Source organism: Protomyctophum parallelum, assembly GCF_964188405.1.
Source record: "Protomyctophum parallelum genome assembly, chromosome: 11".
NCBI lineage: Eukaryota > Metazoa > Chordata > Actinopteri > Myctophiformes > Myctophidae > Protomyctophum > Protomyctophum parallelum.
Window position 1 is genome coordinate 8,484,225 of NC_139707.1, and position 13,582 is coordinate 8,497,806.

At 42.8% G+C, this 13,582-nt stretch overlaps 1 protein-coding gene across 1 annotated transcript in view; it reads right to left on the reverse strand.

Moving 5' to 3' along the window:
• The window catches only part of kansl1l (KAT8 regulatory NSL complex subunit 1-like), a 52,495-nt gene that overhangs the window by 11,081 nt on the left and 27,832 nt on the right, over positions 1-13,582 (reverse strand). Inside the window, exons 6-8 of the mRNA XM_083776173.1 lie at positions 6,450-6,553; positions 4,013-4,211; positions 113-413 (exon numbers count right to left, since the gene is read on the reverse strand). Of these exons, the coding sequence (XP_083632299.1) occupies positions 113-413; positions 4,013-4,211; positions 6,450-6,553 (604 nt within the window). The remainder of the gene's footprint in view (positions 1-112; positions 414-4,012; positions 4,212-6,449; positions 6,554-13,582) is intronic.

Sequence of the window (13,582 nt, forward strand, 5' to 3'; positions counted from 1 at the left end):
GAGAAACATGTTTTTCAGAAAATTGTCGTGATTTAGAAGACTTATTTATTTATTTCCACATCGAATTTCGACCGGCACACTGGTGTAAAACACACGTCTTTCCCTCGTATACCTGAAGAGAGAGACAGAACAGGGTGGGGTCTGCAGGGGCCGGAGGAGGAGGAGGTGTTGGAGGAGGAGGTGTTGGAGGAGGTTCTGGAGGAGGAGGTGTTGGAGGAGGAGGTGTTGGAGGAGGAGGTGCAGGCGGAGGTTCTGGAGGAGGAGGAGGTGCAGGCGGAGGTTCTGGAGGAGGAGGAGGTGCAGGCGGAGGTTCTGGAGGAGGAGGAGGTGCAGGCGGGGTCAGAGCACAGAGCCACAGGGTCACAGGAGGAGCATGATGGACAGGAGGAGGACGAGGGAGAACTGTCCACCCGCTGAGAGAGAGAGAGAGAGAGAGAGAGAGAGAGAGAGAAAGACACAGCAGGTAAGATGATAAAGAGGAATCACACCCGTGTGAAGTGAGGGGCGCTCTTATACATCATTCTAAAACGGGTAGTCCCAATACTTGATTCTGATTGGCTGGTTACCGTCACGTGACCGGTGTAAATTTCACCCATAACCTAGCCTGGGTAAACCCCCCCCCCCCCCCCCCCCTCGCCAGATCTGCATTCTGCCTGAGGGGGGGAGAGTCTGGCATAATCGCCTGTGTGTGTGTGTGGCTGTTTAGCCGTGGGGCGGGAGAGTAACGTTGACGGACAACCCCTTCAGCCAATCAGCGTATATCAAAAAAAGTGGCGTCATCTAAACACGTTCCGTTCCTACTTCCTCATTCCTCCTGTCCCACAGTAGTACATACTCTCTAATGCATTGCACACAGCAGCAGCGAAATCTTCTTGCCACACTAGCAGTCTCCGTAATATTTCGAAATCAAATTTGTTATGGCTGAATCGAATGTAAACGATTTTTTCCGTCTCTGCAAAGATAATTGTCGGAAATTGTAACGTCACTGCTAGCTACTACTAGCTCCGCCATGTTTGTTGTGGTGAATGAGATGAGTCGAGGAGTGCACACGTCATCAACTGCTCAAATCCTGAGACTTCTCGTGGCTTATTGCTTAATCGTACACCATCATACGTCACATTCCGTGCTCACTTTTGGCGTCTTCACTTTTCTGCCGTCACTTTTGTCCAGTGGTGGAAAGTAACTAAGTACTTTTACTTAAGTACCGTACTTGAGTACACTTTTGAGGTATTTGTACTTTACTTGAGTATTTCCAACTTTCAGTACTTTTACTTCTACTCCACTACATCTCAGAGCCAAAATGTGTACTTTTACTTCACTACAATTATTTGAAATCTTGTGTTACTAGTTACTTTGGAGATCTTAATTTCCATTAGAAAACATACATTAACAACGCTATACATTTTGGCGATTTGAAAATAGCCGATCTACAAGCTCAAAATGTGTCGCAACGCAAGTACATTTTGATGCTGATACTTTTGCAATTTTACTCAAGTACATTTTCAATTCCGTACTTTTACTTGTAACGGAGTAGTTCTAAATTGCAGTATTGCCTACTTTTACTTAAGTAAAACAATTGAGTACTTTTTCCACCACTGCTTTGGTCTTCAATATGTACTTTGCTCAGCCAATCAAATCATCGCTATTCACATCTTTACTCTGCGTGTACAAATGTGAGTGTGATTGTATGTCTCTGTCGGGTGGAAACCTCATTATGTCCAAAACAGTTACTTTTCAGGAGAGAGAGATAATAAAAATAAAATAAAAAAACACAACACGAGTAGATGGTTCAAGCTTGTGGATCTGCTACTGTACATCTGATGCTTTCGTGTGACGCTGTACTGTGTTAATTTACAAAGAAACACAAAAGATAAAATATATGGTGGATAAGAGCTTTTCTGCAACGATATGATCTCTCTCATCCTCCACGTCAGGCACTCGAAAATGGAGGCGGCAGAGAGCATAGCCGCAGGGGTGATATTATCTCAGGTAGTGCATGGTTCTCTTCTCTCTCTCTCTCTCTCATTGTTATGGAGTGAGTCATGATGTCTTGGAGAAGCTACCAGGGTTTAATCACACTGATTAAAGTCATTAGGTCGTCATTGAGATTCCTGGGTCTGCTGCTAATAATATCACAGTTAAGCTGGCACACTGCTTTGTTATTGGCACTTATTCATAATTAGAATGCCACTTTGACTCATATATAGCCAAAATGTCATCACATGATATATCACCCGCAATTACAAGGCTGGGTGGTGACCAAAGAAAGGCAATTATGTTTTGGTGAACTGATAGATTGGAATGTGTATTATATGTAGGGCTGAGCATATACACCGAAAATATATAAATTCAAAACTGATAGAAGTAGAATTAATGCTTGACTTAATCTTGCTCATGTAGGTGGCACATACCATGTAAGGAGAGAACCATTTTTATATGAAATTAACTTAATTTAAAAATAGACAAGTACTGAAAATGATTATGGTAGAACCTTTATAAAGAACCTTTATAATGTAGAGTTGAATGTACTGCAAAATAATTGTTTATTTTAGCTTTACTAGGCTCATGAAAAAGGCACTAATCCAGAGGTTAGATTACAATGTGTTGAAACTATCTCAGAGAACTGCATGTAGTTGTCTGAATCTAACTGGAATCTCAATGCGTTTGAGTGAAATGGACATTATGGGGATAATTTAGCCTAGCATACTCAAACTACGCACTACGCTGTGTTAAACAGCACTATAGAAAATGAAGACATCAGATGTCAAAATGGTAGTTTTATGCAGCAGCAATCTGTGAGTAGAGGGTTGCCATTTTCAATCTGGCTCTGTTAAAATGAGTAGGAGGCAAGCAATGAGATAATTATGCGCTCCCCCTTTCTCAATAACCAAATTAAAAGAGCCCTTAGGTGCTAGAGGTACAGTAAGCTGCTCAGAGACTAATAATAGAAAACTACAGTACGTACAGTATACCAGTAAGACGCCTGGGGCGAGAAGCGACCTCGCCCGGTCGCGTGCACGCATCCGCCTGGGTGACAGCAGACTGCTGGGCGAGCGCTGCATGGTGCTTTGGCATGTGGGTCAGATCAACATATGGAATGAATTCTGTACTGGCCATATATGGAGCGTGTCTTGAGTGTACAGTGTTTGATGAGGTCAGATCAGACCAACAGATTCAGTAACAGCTTCTATCCCACAGCGGTAGTTGCACTCAATGCTGCTAAAAAATGATCTGTTGCTGCGACACATTTTAGTTTTCTCTGCTATCATTAGTACAATAAGGGTTTGTTGTGCGATAACAGCTGAAATTACATGTTTGTGCATTAGTCCTGCTGGGGTTGTGCAATAACAAGAAGTCATGTGTGTTTTGTTTTAGCTTGTACAGTATGTTGTTTTTGTGATATAATGCACTGATTGGTTGGCACTTTTAATTTCGTTGTACACGTTGCAAAGACAAATAAAGATCTATCTATCTATCTATCTATCTATCTATATATGGAATGTCAGAACAGGTCAGCTCCATATATGGAGTACTGTGGAGGGCAGCGTACCTGTGAGCCGCCTGAGGTGGTGCTGTGGAGGTAGTACTGTGGAGGGCAGCATACCTGTGAGCTGCATGGGGTGGTGTGGAGGTAGTACTGTGGAGGGCAGCATACCTGTGAGCCGCCTGGGGTGGTGTGGAGGTAGTACTGTGGAGGGCAGCATACCTGTGAGCCGCCTGAGGTGGTGTGGAGGTAGTACTGTGGAGGGCAGCATACCTGTGAGCCGCCTGGGGTGGTGTGGAGGTAGTACTGTGGAGGGCAGCATACCTGTGAGCTGCATGGGGTGGTGTGGAGGTAGTACTGTGGAGGGCAGCGTACCTGTGAGCCGCCTGAGGTGGTGTGGAGGTAGTACTGTGGAGGGCAGCGTACCTGTGAGCCGCCTGGGGTGGTGTGGAGGTAGTACTGTGGAGGGCAGCATACCTGTGAGCCGCCTGGGGTGGTGTGGAGGTAGTACTGTGGAGGGCAGCATACCTGTGAGCCGCCTGAGGTGGTGTGGAGGTGGAGGGTGAAGAGTCTGGGCTTGTGGTAGGTGACCAGAGGCCGGGTCCGGGCGCACACGCGGGAGGCGTCGGCCCTGAGGAGCTGCTGTCTGCTTCGGCCGAGCACCTTCCTCCTCTTGCTGCCCCCCCCCGCCAGGACGACGAGCTCACACCCCGCCCCCAGGCTGCTGCTGCTGCCGGGGACACACGCGCACACACACACACAAAGTTAGACGCAAATCGGTCTTCTGTCCATTATCTCCTTATATATGATTATGTTATGTATACATTGTATGATATTTACTTTTGTTTCGTGTTTTGGTGTCAGCGTGTTGGCACAGGAAATATATTGTACTGTAAATTGTGTCCTGTAAAAATAATCCCGTAAGGGATGGGCTGCAAAAGGCAGTCAAGACACGTAAATAAATAAAATCATTCATTCATTCGCACGCGCGCACACATTAAATCAAATTAATCGGTTATAATAAAATAAAATAAAATCAATAATTTCATAAAGTAATCGATACCCATCTACAAGCTCACATGACACATGTCATTGCTATTTTCAAAGTTAAATATTTATTAGTAAGTATTTCTAATTCGACTGTACTGTCGTGTGTATCAGCTGTCGTCCAAAATGGTCTGTAGGCTATGGAAAATAATAAGGAATCAGTGTTGTTTTCGTTTACTAAAACTAAAACTAAAAATGTCGACTATCTTTTTTCACTGACGAAAACTGAATGGAAACTACATGAAAACTAATAATGACAAAAACTATGACTAGTAAAGTAAATATACTGTCAATTTCGTCAACAAATTAAAACTAGACTCAAATGTTAGGAATGCACTAGTGGACAAAAGTTCCTGTATAAGTCATTTTACACTTGGTTGCATGCTGAAAAATCTACAAGCTTGTAGATCGCTTGTAGATCGGATAGATGTGAGCTTGTAGATCGGCACATCAATGCCCACCAAAATGCATTTTAGTCGTATAATATTTAGTCGACTAAAAGTAGACTAACACTAAAACATTCCGGGTGACTAAAATGTGACAAAAACGAAATGAAAACTATTCAAGGGAATATGACTTAAAACTAAAAATAGAAATGCGCTGACAAAAACAACACTGTATGGAATCCTGGTGTGTGTCTGCGAGGAAGAGGATCAGGGCGCAGTCAGTCACACAGAGACAGACGTTTAGTTTAACAGAGCAACAGGAAGGAAAGGCTTGGAAGGGATGCTTTTGATCCAAATCAGGCTGGACACTGGGGACCGACCGTGCAGGCTGTTCCTTATTTGGGCTGCTTGGTTAAACTCTTGATCCATGACAGGCCCTGCATGCTGTTCTGTCACGTCTCTATGGGCGTTTCATTGGATGTTATTATGAACCCATTTTGACTTGGGAACGATTCTATGAATGTCCTGACGGACTAAATCCTGACAGTTTTTCTGTGTCAACATTTTCATGTCAAACGACCCCCAAGATTATATGCAATTGGCCATCTGAAAATATGTTGTTCCAGCAGCAAAGATTTGAGTTAAAAGAATATATATATTCAAAGATTTGCGACACATTTTCACGATTTTTCAAAAGAAATAGCAGACCTACAAGTTCGTAGCGTGGCACTCAGTGGCGCGCTATGAGCTTGTAGAACTGCTATTGTTCAATAGCTAAAGTATAACATAATGCTTAAAACCCCAAAAGGGGTTCCCGTTCAGAATGGGTTAAACTCTTGATAAATGACACGGTTCTCTCACGTCTCTATGGGCGTTTCATAGGCAAGAACCATAGCGCTTTTTTCAGCAAATATATTATATTGTGTCAGCTACAACAACCTATAGCAGCTGTACAGCTTAACCTCGTTTTCAAATATATCTATCAAAGTTATTTGTGTTTGTATATTTGTGTTGGTCAGTTAATGTTCTCAAACAGAAACTCAAATCAGATTTCTTGTAGATCCCCCTTTTTTTACATTTTGTTTGTAGGAATATATTCATTAATTTAAAAATAATAGTGCTGATATAGTGAATAAAAAAATAAAATAATGCATAACTTTTGTATAAATAATATACAGAAATAATAATGATTTGTGATTGTCACAAAATCCTGAGGCAAACCTGGATCTGTGTCACGGCATGCACACCAGTGTAGTATACTATAGTGACAATCGTGTGAGTGCGTGCATGGGTGCATGCGTGGGTGCATGCGTGCGTGGGTAATGCACAGCGCAACTGTCAGAAATAAACTAAATGCAAGATGTTGGGAGTGATTTCAATCTTGCAGTTCAGTGAGTCACAACACTAGCATGTCTGAGAGGTCATTTTGACCGTTTCTTTTGATTTTGAAGTTGATTATCTTTGCCCATGAAGCTTTCAGAAGGTTCCCCTTCCATGACCATGGGTGCGTGCGTGCGTGCTGTATCTTGTACCGGCTGAAGGCTCTTTTGCTGAGGCCCTTCCAGGCCTGTGGTTGTTTGGAGCTGGGTGATGAGAACGCAGACAGGCTGGTGACTATCTGGCTCAGCTGGGCACTCTGCAGTGGAGAGAAGGCATCAAAACCAATGGTTACAAAACCTTTTCACTTACAAGACCCAGAAGAGAAATTAGACATTTTGCCCGGGACCCACATTTGTGGAAAATAGCCGACAAGTTAACTTCTTTTTTTTTTTCTTTTTTTTTATATATATTTTTTTATCCCACGATTTTGTAACCCATTTTTCACCCCTGTGTCAATCATCTAATGTGATCCTGGGCTCTACACACCCTCCACCAACCTAGTCCCCATTGAACTCACGCTTCCTTCATGCCCGAGTGTCCAAGTTGCTCCTTTACACCTGACAGGGGGGAGTTTCCCTGGTTGGACGTAGCGCGTGGAAGGAACACGTAATTCCAACCAGTTCCTTAACTTCCTTTCCCCTCCATCAGGCGCCCCGGCTGGCCAGGGAGAGGCAGTTTAGTGACCAGGATTACTGCATGTTTTTTGTGAAGGTACCTACCCTAAGTTACCTTTTTAAACAAATTGTTTTCTAATTTATGGAATTTCTTATGATTTGTATTTTATTTATTCACGATGGCCTAAATGAGGCCATAGTCACTTGCCCAAATGTGATGACCTCATCATATTTGTGATGACCAAATAAAAAAGAGTTTTTAGCCCAAGGCATGTTTTTCGTGCAAAACTAATGTTGGTAAAGGATTCAGAATTATGAAAATCCCCTAGTTTGACAAGTGACATGCTACTTAAAGCATAATGACAATTAGATTTTTTTGTTTGCCTTATATAGGTTGTTAATCGCACTCCGGCCAACTTTCAACTCCTGATTTTACCACGATCCACTAATTATTTCATCTACAAATTTTAATATGCTATTTGGATGACCCTAAGGATCATAAAAACAACCTTGAACCGTTACTATTGCAATTTATTTTGAGGCACACACACAACCTTTTTTGCTTAGATTGACAGGCCTACAGGAGGCGTGTGGGGCTGGATTCTACCCTACCTGTCTCTGTATGTTGTGAAGGAGGCGTGTGGGGCTCCGGGATCGTATACCTGTCTCTGTATGTTGTGAAGGAGGCGTGTGGGGCTCCTGGATCGTATACCTGTCTCTGTATGTTGTGAAGGAGGCGTGTGGGGCTCCTGGATCGTATACCTGTCTCTGTATGTTGTGCAGGAGGCGTGTGGGGCTCCTGGATCGTATACCTGTCTCTGTATGTTGTGCAGGAGGCGTGTGGGGCTCCTGGATTCTACCCTACCTGTCTCTGTATGTTGTGAAGGAGGCGTGTGGGGCTCCTGGATCGTATACCTGTCTCTGTATGTTGTGCAGGAGGCGTGTGGGGCTCCTGGATTCTACCCTACCTGTCTCTGTATGTTGTGAAGGAGGCGTGTGGGGCTCCGGGATCGTATACCTGTCTCTGTATGTTGTGAAGGAGGCGTGTGGGGCTCCTGGATCGTATACCTGTCTCTGTATGTTGTGCAGGAGGCGTGTGGGGCTCCTGGATCGTATACCTGTCTCTGTATGTTGTGCAGGAGGCGTGTGGGGCTCCTGGATCGTATACCTGTCTCTGTATGTTGTGAAGGAGGCGTGTGGGGCTGCTGGGTCGTATACCTGTCTCTGTATGTTGTGCAGGAGGCGTGTGGGGCTCCTGGGTCGTATACCTGTCTCTGTATGTTGTGCAGGAGGCGTGTGGGGCTCCTGGATCGTATACCTGTCTCTGTATGTTGTGCAGGAGGCGTGTGGGGCTGCTGGGTCGTATACCTGTCTCTGTATGTTGTGAAGGAGGCGTGTGGGGCTCCTGGGTCGTATACCTGTCTCTGTATGTTGTGCAGGAGGCGTGTGGGGCTGCTGGGTCGTATACCTGTCTCTGTATGTTGTGAAGGAGGCGTGTGGGGCTCCTGGGTCGTATACCTGTCTCTGTATGTTGTGAAGGAGGCGTGTGGGGCTCCTGGGTCGTATACCTGTCTCTGTATGTTGTGAAGGAGGCGTGTGGGGCTCCTGGGTCGTATACCTGTCTCTGTATGTTGTGAAGGAGGCGTGTGGGGCTCCTGGATCGTATACCTGTCTCTGTATGTTGTGAAGGAGGCGTGTGGGGCTCCTGGGTCGTATACCTGTCTCTGTATGTTGTGAAGGAGGCGTGTGGGGCTCCTGGGTCGTATACCTGTCTCTGTATGTTGTGAAGGAGGCGTGTGGGGCTCCTGGATCGTATACCTGTCTCTGTATGTTGTGAAGGAGGCGTGTGGGGCTCCTGGGTCGTATACCTGTCTCTGTATGTTGTGAAGGAGGCGTGTGGGGCTCCTGGGTCGTATACCTGTCTCTGTATGTTGTGAAGGAGGCGTGTGGGGCTCCTGGATCGTATACCTGTCTCTGTATGTTGTGAAGGAGGCGTGTGGGGCTCCTGGGTCGTATACCTGTCTCTGTATGTTGTGAAGGAGGCGTGTGGGGCTCCTGGGTCGTATACCTGTCTCTGTATGTTGTGAAGGAGGCGTGTGGGGCTCCTGGATCGTATACCTGTCTCTGTATGTTGTGAAGGAGGCGTGTGGGGCTCCTGGGTCGTATACCTGTCTCTGTATGTTGTGAAGGAGGCGTGTGGTGCTCCTGGGTCGTATACCTGTCTCTGTTTATGTTTATGTTTATGTTTATTAAAGGATCCCCATTAGAGACACATGAAAGAGCCTCTAGTCTTCCTGGGGTCCTGAATCACACAAATACAATACAGTTGTACAAGTAAAAATTCACATTAAAACAGGAAAAACTAAATTAAAAATACAAAAACAAATTCACATGATAAAAACTATTAATAAACTCAAATACTCAAATCAGTTATATACTTGACAAATTGGCAAGGTATCGTTTGACATTTCTTTTGAAAGTAGTTTTGTTATTTATTATTGATAAGATGTTTTTGGGCAGAGCATTCCAGAGAATTATTGCCCTATATATACCAGTGTTTTTGAGACAGTTTGATTTTGGTGTTATTCTTATTCTTATGTTTCCAGAGGCTGCTCCTCTGGTGTTGTGACCATGTTCAGCAGTCATTTTTAACTGGTGAGCCAGGCTGTATGGCTTACCGGTGGTGATGATATTTCGCAGTAGCATTAGGAGACTCACCTCTAATTTATTTTCCACCATAAGCCATGCAAGATGTTCATGCATATAATCAATACTAGTCCTGTATGAGGAGCCTAATGCCAGACGAGCCGCTTTGTTCTGAGCAACTTGTAACTTTTTCAAATCAGATTTAGTAGCTGCTGACCAGATAACAGGGCAGTATTCTAAGTGTGACAAAACCAAAGAATGGATAACCGATTTCATTATGGAAGGAGAAATGAAAGCAGAACATTTTCTAGCCATACCAATTCCCCTTCCCATTTTGATTACAATATTATTTATATGTTTTGACCAAGATAAAGAGCTATCTATAGTTACTCCCAGAAGTTTTATTGTGTTCACCTGTTCAATTTGTGTGTTGCCAATTGACAATTTTAACTGAGGATTCTTGCCCAACATATATCTAGATCCAAGCACAATGGCCTTTGTCTTGGAAATATTTAGCACAAGCTTGTTACACTCGATCCACTCATAAGTGTCTGCTAGAGCTCTGCTTAATGTGTCAGTAACAACTTGCTCAGATGTGTCTGCGCTATATAATGTTGTGTCATCAGCATACATAATTGTATTAACATTCTTTACACAAAGTGGTAAATCATTCGTGAAAATGGAGTATAACAGAGGCCCCAGGCAGCTCCCTTGTGGAACTCCACAGTTAATGGGGTTCCAGTTTGAAAAGCTGCCATTAAAGAAGACCCTCTGTTGCCTCCCTGAGAGATAATGACCAAACCAAGACAATGCATTAGAGGTGAAACCGTAACACTGTAGCTTATCTACAAGCAAAGAATGATCAATTACATCAAATGCTGCACTGAAGTCCAGCATAACAGCACCTACTAATTTCTTATTGTCCATGGAAGATAACCAATCGTCATTCATTTGTAAAAGTGCAGTGCTTGTAGAATGGCCTTCCCTATAAGCATGCTGAAAGGGTGAGAGTAGATTATTAATGGCAAAATAGTCCATGACCTGTTTGAAAACAATCTTTTCCATAATTTTGCTTAGCAACGGTAAAATACTGATAGGACGGCTATTTGGACCAGTAAATGTTTTATTCTTATCTTTTGGAAGTGGAATGATTTTAGCTTCCTTCCATACTGTTGGGTGGACCCCATAGTTTAAACACTGGTTGAATATATGACATATAGGAGTAACCACAGAATTAACAACAATTTTCAATATTCTACTGTCTAAGTTATCAGTACCAGAAGAAGTGGAATCTGCTTGCGACATGATTAATTTCAAAACTGTTTCCCTATCAACTTGATTAAAGCTGAAGAGACAGTTTTTGTCTTTCATAATTTCTTTCTTTATAAGTGTACGTGATAGTGACCCATCACTACTTTCTTGACCTTCTCTTAATTTATCAACTTTATTTTTAAAAAAATCATTGAAGTGGTTTGCAATATCATAAGGTTTTGTTATGAACATTCCTTCAGATTGTATGAATGAAATAGATACATTTGATTTCCTGCCCATTATTTCATTCAGTGTTGACCATAGTTTTTTCCCATCATTTTTTGTTTCATTAATTCTATGTTTATAATACTCTTTCTTTTTCTTTATATTTAACCTTGATACTTTGTTCCTTAATTGACAGTATATTTGTCTATCTGATCTCAAACCCAATCTGTTTGCTGTTTTCTTTGCATTATCCCTCAATGTCATTAACTCATGGATCTCTTTATCCAGCCATGGGGCACCTTTTGACCTAACAGTAAATTTCCTAAATGGTGCGTGCCTATTTACTATTTGCATAAGCAAATTCATAAACACATTTAGTGATATTTCAGGGTTGTTCTCTTTACACACTATAGACCAGTCCACTTGTTCAACCTCACCAACAAATACTTCCTTGTTAAAGTGCTTGTAAGATCTCTTGTTGATAATTTGATTACCTCTTTTTGGGATTCTAATACTCCTAGACAGTGCAACTAAGTTATGGTCACTAAATCCTACTGCAATGGAAACTGCTTTAGAACAGCGTTCTGGAAAATTGGTAAATATTAGGTCCAAACATGTGGAAGAAGTATTGCCATTCTTATTAGTGAAAATCCTAGTTGGATGAGATACCATTTGTGTCAGATTGCATGCTTGAGCCATGGATAACATCTTACATTTCATATTACACTTATCAGAAAACCAATGAATATTCATGTCTCCCATTAAGTATATTTCTCTGTTTCCATCAGAGGCTTTATCAACCATACTGCATATGTCTGACAGATATTTCATGTCAGCATTAGGGGGTCTATAACAGCATCCTATAAGAAATGGCTTAGTATGTGGTAGATGTACTAGAACCCATACTGCCTCAATACTGCCATCTATTGATAGACCATCCATAGGTTCAGCAGGGATATGACTTTGAATATATATTGCAACACCACCTCCATATCTATTTCTGTCCTTTCTGAATATATTGTAGCCCTGTATTGACACCTCTGCATTACCAAATGAGGGCTCAAGATGGGTTTCTGATACAGTAAAAATATGGATGTTGTGCTGACTAGCCAGGCGCTGTACCTCATGAACTTTATTTCTAAGACTACATACATTTAGATGAGCCATTATTAGGCCTTTGGTTGGAAATTTAGACATTGCAACCCTGAGAAATACAGCATCCCTTAACACTCTGCCAAGTATTTAATTTATATGCCTTACAATACCTGCCACAAATATGGTCAACTTGCGTACATTTGAAATGACAGAAAAAAGATATATAACAACAAATAACATTATCAATGATAATTTCTCTGTTGAAATTATCCAGAATACAGGCCATGATAAACAGTATAAGTAAACTGCTCACCATAACCATAACATGACCCATCTATACAGAACCATTATCATTCCCCTGCTGTCGGCCAGGGCGAATAATGAGCTTGTCATGACGTAAAACTGCGAAAAGACCTTTGCTTCTTGCCTCCTTCATCTTAGGTAGTAGCTCCTTTCTCTTTAGTTTGACCGCCTCTGTATAATCTTCATTAATATACATATTTGTGCCTTTGAGTTTATTTGCCTTTCCCAGCACATTCTCCCTATCCTTGAACCTCAGAAGCTTAACAACAATGGAGCGTGGCCTGTCATGTTTCTTTCCAGACCCCTGTTCTCCAGTTTTAGCCTCAGCATTTGCACTGGACCTTTTCCCCATGCGATGGGCTCTTTCGATCTCTATCTTACTAGGGTCTAGCTTGAGATTTTCTCTGAACATGTCCTTCACTTTCTGTTCAGTGTCAGCCCATGTTTCACCATCAACCTCTAGAATTCCATCGATTATAAGGTTATTTCGCCTTGATTGACTCTCAAGATAGTCAGCTTTAGAATCAGATGAGCTGAAAGATTCCCCTAGTCTTCCAATGTCTTTGCCAAATGTTTTACAGTTCACGGACAGCTTGTCACATGACCCTTTGAGATCATCTACATCCTTCTGTGTGAATTGGAGGCTAGCTTTAATTCCCTCCACTTCTTTCAGAATACCATCCAGCCTTTTGCTGGTGTTATCCATTATTGTATTCACAAAGCTCTTGTAGCTGTTCTCAAGTTGTTGCAAGGATTCTTTAAAAAAATCTTTTTGTTGCTCCAGTAGCTCATGTACCTGAGCCATTGACACATTTTTAGCCATAATAGAACGTGCTGACCTGGTGTTGTGCAGGAGGCGTGTGGGGCTCCTGGGTCGTATACCTGTCTCTGTATGTTGTGAAGGAGGCGTGTGGGGCTCCTGGGTCGTATACCTGTCTCTGTATGTTGTGAAGGAGGCGTGTGGGGCTCCTGGATCGTATACCTGTCTCTGTATGTTGTGCAGGAGGCGTGTGGGGCTCCTGGGTCGTATACCTGTCTCTGTATGTTGTGAAGGAGGCGTGTGGGGCTGCTGGGTCGTATACCTGTCTCTGTATGTTGTGAAGGAGGCGTGTGGGGCTCCTGGATCGTATACCTGTCTCTGTATGTTGTGC